Source organism: Solanum pennellii, chromosome 10 (assembly GCF_001406875.1).
Source record: "Solanum pennellii chromosome 10, SPENNV200".
In the NCBI taxonomy this organism is placed as follows: domain Eukaryota; kingdom Viridiplantae; phylum Streptophyta; class Magnoliopsida; order Solanales; family Solanaceae; genus Solanum; species Solanum pennellii.
In genome coordinates this window covers 2,678,644-2,694,998 of record NC_028646.1, presented here as the reverse complement: position 1 = coordinate 2,694,998, position 16,355 = coordinate 2,678,644, and the positions used below count along the sequence as shown (strand labels likewise).

The window sequence follows — 16,355 nt, the reverse complement described above, 5'->3', positions numbered from 1 at the left end:
AAATGTAAAGAAAAACTATAACCTAATATTTTTACATTATCAATTTTATAAAATATATCTATATTTATAGTGTATACAATTTTATATTATATTATATATAATGTATAATTCGAATATATATATAAAATTAAACTATCGAAGGATATATATATATCCTTCGATAGTTTTACTTTGAATATATATATCCTTGTATAGTTTAATTTTATATATATATATTCGAAGTATACATTATATATAATATAGCTACCTAAGTTTTCATATAATAATAAATAAACCATCTCAACACTCTAAGGGGTCATTATTTTTTTCTAATATTTACTAATTAAAATTTTTTCATATTATATTTTTAGAAAATAGGACTAATGTATGCAGTACACGTAGAGGAAGCTAGTAAATATGTTGGAAGCTATGATATATAGTTTTAATTAATTAAGTGATACAGCTAAAGATTACAATATTTATTAGATTATTTAGGATACTTTTAATTTCATCTATTCCATAAAGTTGGGATTTTTTGTTTAGTTATTAATAAAGTTAAATATACAAATAATTTAATACATCTACCCTACTTAACAAAATAATTAATAACCAAATGCAAGCTTTTATTTTACACGTATTGAAGTACAGGCTTGAGAAAATCTCAAAGATTTTTTGTGATAATGGATAATGATATACTTCCGTTTTAATTTATGAGATATTATTTAAATTTGAAAAATTAAAATATTAATCTTAAATTTGATAAAGAAATTTTAAAGTAGAGCTAATTGTATTTGAGAATTAAGTAAAATGCAATTAAGAAAAAAATTATTTAATTTTTATAATTCGAAAGATATCACGTAAATTAGGTGGGATAGAAGGAGTGTATGTTACAGGCTGTTAGTTAAAGTAACCAAATCTCTATGATGTCCTTTCAGCTTATAGAACAATACTTACTATAAATCAATTATAATATTTATAGTAAATTTTTTAAATTCTTATATAATTTTATCAAATGAGAAGATTGTGATTTATAAATAAGATATTAAAAATATCATGGTATTGCATTGATAACTCAATACATTTTCAAATTTCTCATAATTTTATAAAGATTCATTAATTAATAATAGTAGCAGAATATGTAATTATTCTTTAAAATAATTTTTTAACATGGTACGAGTATCTTATTAATAAAGCGTGAATAATGATTATATTTTTTTGCAAAAATTAAAATGGCTCTATTCATTTTAATCTAATCAAATTCATCTCAAAGTTAATGAGCTTCAAATCTTGAGTTTATCAAAGTAATAGTTTAGAACATTATAAGATCGATGATGAGTTCAAAAATATATAAGTTTGACACAAAAATTATGACATTCGAGAACACATAGATCCAACATTATCAAAAGATTTATGATATATAAATAGAACGTACTCAATATCTCTAAACCTCCGCCACCAAACAAAGACGTATGAGAGATGTACTTTCTATAGGATTCTATTTTATTGACAAGATTTATCATCATTTTACTGACAATATTTATCATAATTTTACTGACTCTAAATTTATTATTTTTATTATTATTTCTCCGTCTATAGGACCCTATTTTATTGAAAAGATTTATCATCATTTTACTGACTCTAAATTTATTATTTTTATTATTACTTCTCCGTCTCGTGTCCAGTACCTACAGGGAAGCCTAGATTTACGTGGATAGAGATTTGAGATTAAATGTTAGAATTTGTGCAGCATTAAGTTGCTGTGGTGTAGTGGTTATCACGTTAGTCTTACACACTAAGGGTCCCCAGTTCGAGCCTGGGCAGCAACATTAAATTTTAGTTTTCGTTCGCGTTAATTTTCGTTCAACCATCTTATAATCGATTCACTTGTATGGTTGGTCATAGAGGTATCAAATGAGCGCGTTCCACCATCTTATAATCGATTTACTTGTATGGTTGGTTATAGAGGTATCAAATAAGCGCGTTCCACCATCTTATAATCAATTCACTTATATGATTGGTCATAGAAGTGTCACATGAGCACGTTCCACCATCTTATAATCGACTCACTTGTATGGTTGGTCATAGAGGTATCAAATGAGCGCGTTCCACCATCTTATAATCGATTCACTTGTATGGTTGGTTATAGAGGTATCAATGAGCGCGTTCCACCATCTTATAATCAATTCACTTATATGATTGGTCATAGAAGTGTCACATGAGCACGTTCCACCATCTTATAATCGACTCACTTGTATGGTTGGTCATAGAGGTATCAAATGAGCGCGTTCCACCATCTTATAATCGATTCACTTGTCTGGTTGGTTATAGAGGTATCAAATGAACGCGTTCCACCATCTTATCATCGATTCACTTATATGATTGGTCATAAAAGTGTCACATGAGCACGTTCCACCATCTTATAATCGACTCACTTGTATGGTTGGTCATAGAGGTATCAAATGAGCGCGTTCCACCATCTTATAATCGATTCACTTGTATGGTTGGTTATAGAGGTATCAAATGAGCGCGTTCCACCATCTTATAATCGATTCACTTATATGATTGGTCATAGAAGTGTCAAATGAGCATGTTCCACCATCTTATATCAACTCACTTGTATGATTGATCATAGAAGTGTCAAATGAGCGGATTGATTGCAGTTTAGGTGATTTATAAGAATGGCGTTGGAAGTGTGTGGTGTCTTGAATTTTCGCCAGCACTTTCCCCATTAGAAAACCTTAAATTTTAATAAAATTTGGCCCTAACATTTGAACTTTTAACCTTGAAAGTCTATCCACGAATCAAACAGAGATAAAAAATTCTAGATCTCTCATTTTAAAAATTGATAATGATTGCAAAACCATCATATTTTCGTGGACTAATTTTATCGTCCTTATTAATTATTTTGGCAATTTTGTATGGGAATAGATGGGGTTATAATAATGAAGTTTTATATTCCATCATGCTTGAGTCTTATGGCATTCCCTTTTTAAATTATTGAGATTTTGAAGACTTCTGTACTAAAATTTTCCATGTGACATCATGTGAATAAGATCATAAGAGAATAATTGAAGTTAGTACTTACTTGGCTGGTGGGATTTGATTCAAAAGAAATGATATGTTTCTTTTTTTCAAGTTTTCAAGGAATTTGTTTCCTTCCATCAAAATAAAGTTGTATAGATTAATAATAGATTCGGGTTCGATGAAATTTATATTTTTTTTAGGGAAAAGGCTTAAATATGTCATTGAACTTTCAGAATGGCTCATTTATGTCATCAGTTAAAAGTTTGGCTCATTTATGCCATTATCGTTAAAGAAAAAATTCATTCATGCCATTATTTTTCTAACGTGGTTTTGCAAAACCATTTTTGACACGTGACTAATTATAATTCGGCCACGTCATTAATTTTTTAAATAAACGTATTTATTTTTACGTTAAAAATATGTCTACCAAATACATATGAACGACTTAAATTTTACTTTTTCTGGGTTTATCCCCTATTTATTTCTTTTACCTTTTCTAGACCCTTTCTATTTTTTTGGTTTTTTCGATTCGTGTTTGGTATTCATATTGGAGTCAGACTAAATTTAGATTCAGTTGAAAAGTTCTACATTAGAAATAAAACGCTTTCTAACAAAGACAATTCAAATTCGAGCTAGATCTCTTGATTAAAAATGAAAGATCAGTGCTTACTGCTCTACCACAATCATTGTTAGTTTTCGAGTATTGTTATGTTGTATTATGCAACAACTTTATCTAAAGGGGAAAGTAAAGCACAAATTAATAAAGTTTTCAAGGGCATAAAATTCAAATGAATCATTTCTTTTCCAAATGTTTTGTACAAAAGTTAAAGAGGCGTTTGACAATAAAATTTAGAAATTGAATTTTCAAGAATTTGTAAGATAACAATAAAGACGTTTTCATCTTTTGACTCCAAATTACTCATAAAAAGTCAAAAAATAATTTTAATATATATTCATGGCTAAAGACAACTCCAATTATAAAATATCATTTTTCATTTTGGAAAAAAAATTAATTTTTTTTCTCAAATTTCACAGAAACGCTCATTAAATTAAATAATCGTCATCTTACTATGCAAGTAAAGCAGGATTTGAAACATCAAGAAAACCCGCAATTATAATCATTCGAAAATGAACGTGTAATGGATAAATCTACTTCTGTACAATAGCTCATAAACCTTTAAAGGCTAAATATCATTCTTTTAAATCGATAAAAGTATAATTAAATATATATGCAAAGCTAAAGAAATAATATAGACACTTTCTTCACGTCTATATGATCTTCTAAAAAAAATAAAAAAAAATACTCATAATATACCTTATCATGAGTTGGATCCCACGAAGCCCTTCTTTTAAAACTTTGCTTTTTAATTGAATATTCTCTTCACATTTAAGAAATATTTGTGCATATAAGTTCTTCCATGCTATTTTAAATTACTCGTAGCGTAAGCCAACAAAATTGTTATATCGCATAAAAGTCGCTAAGATATTGGTAAGAATTTATAGTTATTGCAAAGTTTATAACTATTATAGTTTTGTCTTGAATTTTTATCTAATTGTGATTTACTTTTAAACAAAAAAAAAAGGATTTCTTGATGGAAAAAAGAAAATCTCTCTCATATTTAATTATTTTTCTCATTTGAAATGTTAATTAAAATGTTTAAATATTTTTATAGGGAAAATTAAATATGGGAAGTTTTGAGAAGCAAGTGAAGGAGAGAACACAAGAATTGAAGATCATTTTGATGAAGGGAGTAAAGATTGTGGGAGATTCTTGCAAGAAGGGTTGGTACAAGATGAAGAACATGAAGAATTGAAATATTTTTTTTTATGTTTTTTTAATTTGAGAGGTTTTGATTTTATTTTTATGTCACTAGGTATATATTTTGGTTTAATAATTGCAAGCTTTGTTCTTGAAAACATAGAAATCTAAAGAGTCCTTTGATATTATTTTTTTCTAGTGTTTAATTCTATGCAACAAATTTGGTTTTGAGCTCTCTATTTTATGGTTTATTATGATGGATTTTGTTAGTCGTAGTTAGATAGAATATAAAGTTTTATAAAAAGAAAACAGTAATTTTTGAAATTTATGATTTTATGTATAATTAAATATTTGTATGATTGTATGAGTTTTTGAATTTATTGATCATCTTAAATTTTTTTTATTCTTCTTATTCCTCTTCAACGTGGATGTTATAAGTTTGCTAGCGTATAATAAAAAACTATAATATTAAGTATGTTTCGAATTAATTTCAATAACTTTTACTTAAATCTTATATATTTGTTGAAAATTTTAGTAAATATTTTTTATAAATATTTAATTATGAATTTAGTAATAAAATAAGCTATATATATTAAGATTTTAATGAGAAATTTTAGAATCATAAATTTTAAATAGCACTTAATGGCGAAAAGCAAAGAAACTTGTTAGGAGCCTATTTCTACAAGTTCACGTAACTTTAGGCCAAAACAACTTCAATCGAAAGTATTGTATTAGATCGAATCATGATTCGATTTAAATCAATTTTTTTATAAAAAAATTCCATTAAACTTTAAAAAATAGATTGAAAATAGCAAAATGCACCTTAAGAAACTACACCAAACACTGAAATTAGACCAGAAATAGTTTTTTTTGAAAAAAAAATATAAAAATTGCACTTTCAAATGTGAGACCCCTAAAAAAAAATTCTTCACAATTCTTATCCAATCTAACACGGTATGTAAAACAATTTTACGGTAAAAATAATGTTTACTTTTGATAAATCGAATAATAATGCACGATATGTTAGGGCGAAGTGAGTCCTATATGACACAATACACGTAGAACATCACGTAGGATAAAAAATGACGTGTATGACACGCGTGTTTATTGTTCAACTTTATACAAGTTTAAGTATCTACTTGTGCACACCCAAAATTAAAGAGCGTAAATATGATTTGAAGCCAAATTAAAAAGCGTTATATATTATGCCTATATAAAAATACCAATAAAATTCTTATCGTCGTATTATTTTAATATCATCTTTATTAAGTTGCATGTTATAACTTCTATCATGCTATTCCTTTTATCTTTGTACAATTCGAGAACGAATTCAACTGCTACTCCTACCAAGTCCATGAACAGATCAATCTAAAATTATTATTGTTATATTAATTTGAGATCATTATAGATATTTATAAATTTAAAATATTTTTATTTGTTGATGATATTCTTTTGTTTCAGCCGTTGTAGCAATGTGTACGTAAAAAGGATCATTATTGATTTTTTATTTTTAAATACGCTAAATCAATAATAAATTAATAAGGTATTCAATTTATCAATTTTTGATCGTTAGCGATTCGATTTCAGTTTATCCAATAAGAAAATGCTCGTGCTTATCTTAATTATTGGTTTAGTTTATGCATGGCGAAAGGGGGCATTGGAATGGTCTTAGCTCCTGAATACAGACAATAAAAAGAAAAACGGAAAAAATAAGATTGAGACAGTTATGAATTCCATTCAGTTTCCTTTACTTGATCGAACAGCCCCAAATTCAGTTATTTCAACTATATTAAATGATCTTTCAAATTGGTCAAGACTCTCTAGTTTATGGCCGCTTCTCTATGGTACCAGTTGTTGCTTCATTGAATTTGCTTCACTAATAGGCTCACGCTTCGACTTTGATCGTTATGGACTCGTACATATATATAATTTCTCACTTCTCTAACAATTTGACACGATACAGTGAGACAAACAAATAGATGCAAATGTTTTGATATTGTGAAACAAGATATATAACGAAAAATTGCATCAATAAAAATAGATGTAGTATGAAGGCTACAATAACATGTTACAACCAAAACAGAATATGAAACTACTGATATGAATAGAAGAATTATGATATGTGAAGTGTGTAGACCGTAGTGTAAAGTATTGATTAATTATGTTAAATTATTAATATTTAATAATTATAAAAGATATAATAGTAACTTACTATCATCTTAATGAGTTATTAAATTACCAAATACTAAAAATCGATATCCCAATAATTTTTTGTAAAAACATTAGAAATACATTCACCCAATAACATTTTTTTGTATACAATTTATTATTCGGTTCCCTAATCATATCAATCACATCATATGATAGGTAGCTTCTTTTTTTTTCCTTTTGCAATATCTAATTATAAAAATAAAATAACACGAGATTTAGCCAGTTGTCAATTAACTTACGTGTGAAATTGTTATACAAAATACATATATATTTAAATATAACAACAAAAATAAAAAGGAATTAATTTATTTGCCATGTTTATATACATATCCCAATGAATCTTCCTTCCCTTACCAAAATCAACTACACATAACATTTTAATCCTATATCTACAACTAACAATCATAACCGTTCATCATCATACTAACAAAGTTCTTATTTTTCATATTTATCATTAAGTTTAATACATAAATATGTCCTTCAACTTGACTTCGAATCACATATATGCCCTTCAATTTTGAGTTTGTACAAGTAGACACTTAAACTTGTATAAAATTGAACAAATAGACACACACGTTCTACATGTCATTTTATGTGCTATGTGGTGTCTTACGTGTATTTTGCCATGTAGGACTCATGTGTTTATTTGTTTAAAAGTTGGATAGTTAAAGTGCCTGTTTGTGCATTATGAAAGTTAGAGATCAAAGTTAAAATTTGAAGCCAAGTTTAAAGTCCAATATATGTATTATATCATTATCGGTTGTTTATCGTATTTAGACTACGATCATACTCTTTTATTATCATTTTTCCTTTATAGGTTTTGGTTTGTTTTTCTTATTAAATGTTACTTATATTTTCTATATTAAGGGCGAATCTAAAATTTGAAGATGACAGATTAACATAGAACTATAAAACTAATGAAATTGTATATATGCTAATTAGTTGACTTTTATTGACAATATTTGATTTGTGGAGTGATGAATATCAACTTCAGTTTGTATCATGAAATCGCATGTTTAAAATCATTCAACCCTTTTCTCTACAAATAGGTCCATCCTTGCTTGTAGGACGGAGCCACCTTGTACTAGGGGAATTCATTAGAACTCCATTCGATGGAAAATTGTATCATTTATACATGTTTAAAAAGATCTTATATATATATATATATATATAGTAGATTTCGAATTTCTTCAGCTACTTTGTATGTCTGTTTCTAAATATTTTAAACCTTCTTAATGAAAATTCTGACTCCACACTGCTTGCAATCACTTAAGATGATCATCACGTGATTATCGAAAACAAGTGAATAAATCGATGGTTATAAAAGCTAGAGCATACTTTTACTGTGCACCGTAAAGTACTGGATTACAACCCACTTTTTTAAAAAGTATTTTCGGTTCCTTTTTTTTTAACCATTTAAATACAGATATATCCACCAAAAATTCGTTAAAAAAATATTTTGTTTTCACAATTCCCTCTTCTTCTTCCCTCCTCTCTCTCTCTAAAACCTTCCTTTGTTTCAGTTTCTCTCTCTACCTATACATACACTCTGTATATGCAATCTCTGTTTCTTCTACTGTGATTCTGATTTCTAGTTCTTGGTGTTGATTCGGTGCCCTTCTCCGTTTTTTTTTTTTTGATTTTCGATTTTTTGTAATGGAGATGAAAATGGAGGATTCGTGTTTGCTTTCGTTGATTTGTGAGGTTTCTTCTGGAAGATGCGCTGCTAAGAATCGTAGAGTTACGCGGTTTGCGAAGAAACCTATAATACCGAGTACGCCTCGAAGTTGTAAGTTTAGGGTTTGTTAAATCTTCTGTTAGGGTTGATATTACATTTTGCGTTTTATCTGTTTTGTTTCGTACTGACTGAAGCTGAATTTGAAGAATTTGGTGTGGAATTTCGTAAAGGTTGTTGTGAATTTTGAAGGAAATTGTTCGTTCGGAAGTACCGAATTCTGAATTCTCTGTTTGATAATTCTGCGTTGTTCGAGAAAAGTGGTTATTGCGTTGTTATATTTCATGCGAAAATTCTGAAAAATTTTAGCCGCGTTTGGTGATTTCTGTGATTGTATGGACAATTTTGAAAATCTGGTTAGAGATCTGTTGGCTTTTGTTGTTCAGAGTACTGCTTGAAAGATTTAAGAGACTTGTTTCTGTTGATCATTTTAAAGAAGTTGTTATCTGAGTTGAAACTGGAAAATTGATTGAATGGCGGGTAAGCAATTAGATGTCCCGAGGACAAGTGGTGGTAACTTGAAAGAGCAATTAGTGAGGAGAACTTTGCAGAATGTGAGGTCTCAAGGGCACATATATGTTGAGCTTAGAGAGGATGGGAAGAGGCTGATCTTTTTCTGCACGTTATGTCATTCTCCATGTTATAGCGATTCTGTTCTGTTTAATCATTTGAAAGGCAATCTCCATACTGAAATGCTTGCTGCTGCTAAAGCCACATTGTTGAAACCTAATCCTTGGCCCTTCAATGATGGTGTACTTTTCTTTAATGATCCGGAGCAAGATAAGCAAGATAAGCAATCACCTAATGTGAATGTTGGGAAAAGCAGACTGGTTGACACTTGTCTTGAAGATGAAAGTAGCGTTGCTATTGTTGAGTATGATGACAACTTGAGACATAATGGGGATACATATGTTTCCGAGTATGACTACGGCCTGCTTGATAGTGAGTTAACTGGTAATGAAGAGAGTGATTACTTGGTTATTCCCGGTGTGTTGTGTAAAGACGAGTTATCTAATCTAGAAGTGGAACATATTGGTATTGGAAAAATTGCCGCTCGTATTAGTGTACGTGGCATTGACTCAAAAAGTATTCGTAGAATATGGTGTGAATGGTTGGCAAAGAAGGATTCTGATGATATGGATACCTCTGTGGTTCCAGATCATGATTTTGCGGTTGTTACATTTCCTTATAACTATAATTTGGGTAGGTCCCCGTTACTTGATGACAGATTTTTGCTCCCTTCCAGTCCTTATTCAGAATCTGAGGAGACCAGTGTTACTGGAAAGAGGAAGAGGAAGTCATTTTCAGACCCCGAGGATTTCAGCGAGTCTCTTAGTAATCATTGTGATTCGTCCGGGGAAGAATCTCAATCAACAAATAACTCAAATATGAAACTGATCTTGGGAACATGTGATGATCAACTAGTGAGTTCAAGAATTATATCCAGCAAAACTATGAGGAGAGAGTTGAGGAAACAGCAGCGAGTGGCTTCCGAGAGAATGTGTGATATCTGTCAACAGAAAATGCTTCCTGGTAAGGATGTGGCAACTCTTCTGAGCTGGAAATCTGGAAAACTTATGTGCAGCAGTAGAAATATGTCTGGGGTAACCACTGCTCTGTTTTGGTGTTTTTTTCCATATGATATTTGGTTATTGTTGTGTTGTAGACTTGTTTCTCCACTTTTGGAGCCTTAACAGAGATCCATTACTTGTTACTACAATTCATCCTCATACAAATCCTGTGTCAATACAGGCATTTCATTTGTTTCACGTATCTTGCCTCATTCATTGGATTCTTCAATGTGAATTGCAAACCTCTGTGAAACCTGTTGACGAACCAAAAATGGAACCAAAAGCAAAAAGAAGATCTAGGAAGAAGACTGGAACCAAACGCAATGCAAAAGAGAAGGAAGATGAGACAAAATCAGCGAGACGGATCAACTCAGTGTTCTGTCCGGAATGCCAGGGCACTGGTATCTGCATCGAGGGAGATGAGCTGGAGAAGCCTCCTGTCTCACTTTCTGAGGTTTGCAAACAACCTGCAAGTTTCCATTCCTCTTTTTCCACATTGCCCACCCATCATCACACACAAAAAATAAAAAGGGAAACCAAAATAGACGTCTTTCTTGCTTTGGTAGCTGTTGATCACCCCGTTTATATGCGTTTTTTCCCACTTGATTGGATGGATACCTGTTGATCACCACAGTTGTGCTATTTAATTCATATACATTTTTTGTTTCTTCCATGTGCTAATTCTTCTTAGATGAACTCTAACAGAATATACTCCCTGTTCCTGTATTCGTTATGTGAATTGGGAAGTAGTGCCAGTTTATATCTTGGCTGTAATCCTCAGATATGCTAGTAATATTTAATATCTCCAAGTGCCCATTTAAGAGAATTCTGTTGGCTCATCGACCCAACAGATGATGTGGGGCTTAAAGGGTCATTTAGACTTGAACCTGTCGTGTTGCCATATGAGTGCAGTGTTTTGACTATGAGTGGATGCGACTGAAGTTATTAGTACTTGTTAGCTTATATCTTTAGCTTGATTTTCAGGTGTACAGGCTCAAAATTAAACTTAGTGATGCACGAAAAGCATGGATGAAGAATCCTGAGGTGTTGCAAAATTGCTCAACGGGTTTTGATTTACCTCCTGAGCATGACGATCTTCTCCAGGTTGGAATATTTGAGGTTATTGTCTATATATATAAAGGGGGATTGATCTTAGGGATCTTACTATGCTTTTCCTTCTGCAGGAATATGTATCACCACTCAAATTGCTGCACTTTTATCGCGCCAATGTTTCACACTGACGAAGCATTCACAACTGTGATATGTGTGGAACGAGTCTTTACTACTGTTATGTGTAGAACTTAGTCTTTCCGTTGATATTAACCTTTTGTAAATGTCATCATGGGTCTGATGAAACTATTGGTTACTATAGTAGTGTGTACAGACTTTAGAGATGAATGTGTAATATGAGAAGACATGATTTTCATTTCAGATGTACTCCTATTTGGTTAAAAATGCTTTTATATCATGCTGAGACAGTGTAAATTGTTAGGTAACGCATATTTCTATCGTGAGAAGTTCAAATCTCTCTTGTGAATCCCAGGGTGTTGAGAAACAAGCTGTTCGAATATTGCTGAATAGTATCATTTAACATTTTCAATGCGCCAGCAAGAACTTTATGTTAGCAATTTTTTTAATGCTGATATGGTCCGTATTAGATGGGTTCATTATCCCACTTCATGGATCCATTATTCCACTAATGTAAAAGTGGTCAATTACCCATTATCAAAAGAAGAATTGTAGACTCCAACTATATCGCCAACAATGGTTAGAGGTATGTCGATCACTCTATATTTCCGCTGCTGTCATTGCCCTGTAATCTCGAACACTTTATGCATAAGAGAAAAAGCACAGACCAATAATTGAGTAATTATATTACAAGTGATGAGTATTGTCTTCCATTGGTTTCTTATTGAAGATCCAGATACAAATAGTTTTTGTAACATATGACATTGAGCCAAATTGGTGTAGTACATTATTCATATTTCTTACAAAGTTACAGCAAGGGAAAAAGTTTGTTATCATAACAAGATAAGACACAACACTACACAACAGAAGAGAAAAAAATGTACTCTGCGAAGTGATTCATCATCAGCTTGCAGTTGTTGCCTTCTCATTCTCAAACTAGCGGTCCCTGCTAGATGATGCGCGTTTGGATATGGAACAAATGAGTTCCCATAAACGCGTTCTGCATGAGCTGTTTCACCAATCGTGCTTGTATTAGACCGATGATGGAACTGTTGAGGCCTTTCTGGTATGGCCATACCATCATCTTGAGATGTTTTTGTAGCTTGGTCGCGGCCATAGAGTGGAACCATGGTTGTTTGTGAAACATCAGCCTTGCAAACCGGGCATTGTGGGTGGCGTTGAGCTGGATTTTCACAATGGATGCTATGTAAGTGAATCCATTTGTAGATACAAGGCCAACAATACAAGTGACCACAGTAGGTAACCACTGGATCATGTGCAAGATCTAGGCAAATGTTACACTCAAAACCACGAGAGAGATTGCCGCCTTCATGTTCATCATCAACCATTTTACCTTCTTCTATTTGCTTGTTGCAAATGAAATCTAGGGCCATTGATTGCTAATGCCCTGTTAGAAATATATGAATACATTCCAGGATCTCAATATATCTTCATTGAAATTAGTTTATATGTTTCCTCCAACTCTTCAAAAAAACACGCTTTTTACAACTTAACTGACGTCATAAAACACCGACTATAAGAAAAACTACTACAAACTTGTTTTATTCAAATTTATCCAAATTTAAGTGTTTACTTGAGCGCGCACAGAAAGTTGGAGTGCAAAGATACTAATTGAAGCCAAGTTAAAGGACCATACTCTTAATAGTGTGACACGTTTTGACGAAAATCATTACCTAAAACAAACTAGTCATTAGAAACAACAACAACGAAAAAAAAACCTTCTCTCAATTTCCAAGAAAACAAAAACCTAAAATGCGATACTTCAGTCACTATGTTACTCGGACTTTAAAAAAATATTACATACTCATGTTGCATCCCTCTAAAATACACTAATTTTGAGAAATTCGACATGCATCTATCCACATTTTTAAAAAATTAAAACAATATAGTTAGAAACGTTTCAAAACACCAACTGAATTACAAAAAGATCAAAATCTTTTTCGATATAATACAATGCATAAGTGAATTAGAAATATAGACACAAAGAAGGAAAAAGGAAAATACCTCAATTGGATACAAGCATCAGAATATCCCACTAAAAAAAACACTTCTAATCATATGTTGATTGATATAAAGTCCCCAAAAGGATGGAGGGGCTAAAAATAGTCATAAAGTGAATGGTGTGCTATTGAGTATGACACTTTGGTAGTATATACTGGCCATTAGGCCATGTGTTAAATATGACTAAAGCAAGTGTTATACGTCAACGGTCTTAATTTATGTGATATATTTTTTTTTAGTCAATCTAACTAAATAATATATTTTAACAATACATTTATATGTTTACTGATAATTTAATTTTAAAAAATATTCATTTTCTGTTTAATGAGATGATTTATATATTAAAAGAAATTAAAATTTTGAGGCATGAAAGATCTGTTAGCGTTTTGCCCTAATTTTCTTACTTTATTTGATTTTTATTTTTCTCTTAAAAGAAAGTCAAAGTATATCATAAATGTTTTTAACTATTTTCTTCCAATTTGAGTTAACCCTTTGTTGGAGGAAAAGCTCAAACTAATATAAATTAAAGACTTATTTTCTCAATCCAAACAACGCACTCACAATGTAGTTTTTAAAGAGTTTGTTTATAAGGAAATCTTCTGTACAATTTTTAAGTTTTTTTTTTTTAATTTTTGAATATGCAGTTTAATCGGTCAAATCATATAATAATATTATGTCTTTCAATATAATTTTATTTGTCATGTAGTTTATCACTTTCGTAATTGTAAATTATCAGTTTCCGTATGAAGTCATGATTCTTTCTAATCCAACAAGATCACTATTTTTCAAGAGTTATTGTGTATATATTTTAAAGAGCAACAAATAATTCGTTGTCCGAATATAACAAAGCTGAAACATATATGAATACATTACTTTTGTGAATGCTTTGTATTTATAGTAATTTTTAGTTGTTCTATTTTTGAATAAACAAAACTATTTATTACTCCCTGCTATCTTTAGTTGCTCAAAAAAACTTTTGTTGCTTCCTTTTTTAATAGACAAAACTTTTTATTTAATTAAAATTCAAATATTAAATTTAAGTTTTTAAATAAATGAATTGTTCAAATAATTGGATATATACAAGGAGACTTATTTAATAAAAAAAATCGAACCACACGAATTTATTTTGAAAAAATTACTTATATACACATCATTAGTTTATTTATTTTCTATTATTCTCTTCTTTATTAAAATACTATTAAAATCCCTTTGTTACCCCTTAAACCTAACTCCCAGATACATAACCTCCCATCTTCTAACCCACGTTTCTCTCTCCAATATTTCAGAAATCACGCCATATTTTCTCTCCCATGATCTTATCATTCTAATTTTGAATTTGTATTTTATTTCTCTCTCCAGTCAAAGAATTTCACATTCCTTCTAGGTATTGTTTCTATTTCATTACTTTTGTTCATAGTTTTTTTTAAAAAAGAATCAAAATTTTGATACGTTTAAGGAGGATCCTCCTTCATTCATCTTAGATATTATTCAGATAATGTCATCCGACACTAATCATGTTTATGAACATGAAGACGTAGGTTGGGTTGAGAATAGATCGAAAAAATTTGATTATCTAGTTATGGCCAATGGTGAGTATCGAGAAGGTGAAGAAGGATGTGTTTTCATCCCTAAAAAAGGAGTAAAAAAAAAGTTATCATCCCCAATTTCTCGTTCGAATCTACTCGAGGTAATGAGTTTTGATCTGTTTTTGTGTTTTTTTGTTGCTCAAACTTTGAATGGGTTGTTAATTTGAATTTATGATACATTATTGATAGATAATGTTATCATATTGTAATATATCATCATGTAATTTAATTTTTGATTCTTAAAACCCCAATTTTTTCATTATGTTAATCAATCAGAACATGAATGATATGTTTAATAAACTTCACGATGTATCATTACTAACATAGCATATACTTGATATAAATTTATAAAGTTCATGGATATTTTTCTCAAGTTTTTCTTTCAACTGATACAAAAATTTGTCAATATTTCTTCTCACTGTATCAAGTTATAAATATATTCAGCATGTATCATGTTTATATCTATTTTATGTCATTGATGCAAATCTTTGACATTCTTTTCTTTTAAAACAGTGATTGCATGTGCCAAGGTATCTTTATCTAGTTGAAATCTTGAGTTAATACCTCAGATGGTCACTCAACTTTGCACTATTCTCTCAGAAAGTCACTCAACTTTCAATTTTCCCTCAAAAGTCACTCAACTATGCACTCTTCTCTCAGAAAGTCACTCAACTTTCAATTTTCCCTCAAAAGTCACTCAACTATCCACTCTTTCCTCAGAAAGTCACTCAACTATCCACTCTTTCCTCAGAAAGTCACTCAATCTATTAAATTATTTTTAATTAAAATTTATTGATATTAATTATTTATATAACAAACCAAAAATTTTAAAAAATAAATTAAATCATTTAGTGATCCACCCACCTAACCCGACCCATTAAAAAATATGATATGACCCATTTTATTTTATCTTTAATCCTAAATTAATCCCTCTCTTTAACCTTGAATTAGGATTAGATTAATTTAGGATTAAAGATAAAATAAAATGGGTCATATCATATTTTTTAATGGGTCGGATTAGGTGGGTGGATCACTAAATGATTTAATTTATTTTTTAAAATTTTTGGTTTGTTATATAAATAATTAATATCAATAAATTTTAATTAAAAATAATTTAATAGATTGAGTGACTTTCTGAGGAAAGAGTGGATAGTTGAGTGACTTTCTGAGGAAAGAGTGGATAGTTGAGTGACTTTTGAGGGAAAATTGAAAGTTGAGTGACTTTCTGAGAGAAGAGTGCATAGTTGAGTGACTTTTGAGGGAAAATTGAAAGTTGAGTG

General features: G+C 30.4%; 2 protein-coding genes, 1 long non-coding RNA gene and 1 other non-coding gene across 4 annotated transcripts; 3 read left to right on the top strand and 1 right to left on the bottom strand.

Moving 5' to 3' along the window:
• Nucleotides 1-1,732: 1,732 nt before the first annotated feature.
• Nucleotides 1,733-1,805, top strand: TRNAV-UAC. The gene has a single exon. It is a non-coding gene; the product is annotated as a tRNA-Val (tRNA).
• A 2,478-nt stretch (nucleotides 1,806-4,283) lies between these two features.
• On the top strand, nucleotides 4,284-4,997 carry LOC107001951. The gene is made up of 2 exons (XR_001454486.2): nucleotides 4,284-4,492; nucleotides 4,677-4,997. It is a non-coding gene; the product is annotated as an uncharacterized LOC107001951 (long non-coding RNA).
• A 3,420-nt stretch (nucleotides 4,998-8,417) lies between these two features.
• On the top strand, nucleotides 8,418-11,674 carry LOC107002546. The gene is made up of 4 exons (XM_015200606.2): nucleotides 8,418-10,312; nucleotides 10,461-10,733; nucleotides 11,264-11,383; nucleotides 11,464-11,674. Exons 1-4 carry the CDS (start codon nucleotides 9,182-9,184, stop codon nucleotides 11,518-11,520), a joined length of 1,581 nt encoding a protein of 526 aa, XP_015056092.1. The 5' UTR covers nucleotides 8,418-9,181; the 3' UTR covers nucleotides 11,521-11,674.
• A 475-nt stretch (nucleotides 11,675-12,149) lies between these two features.
• On the bottom strand, nucleotides 12,150-13,606 carry LOC107032175 (E3 ubiquitin-protein ligase RMA1H1-like). The gene is made up of 2 exons (XM_015233758.2): nucleotides 13,493-13,606; nucleotides 12,150-12,875 (listed from the first exon to the last, which is right to left on the bottom strand). The coding sequence occupies exon 2, from the start codon at nucleotides 12,859-12,861 to the stop codon at nucleotides 12,301-12,303; it is 561 nt and encodes a 186-aa protein (XP_015089244.1). The 5' UTR covers nucleotides 12,862-12,875; nucleotides 13,493-13,606; the 3' UTR covers nucleotides 12,150-12,300.
• Between the last annotated feature and the right edge of the window lie 2,749 nt (nucleotides 13,607-16,355).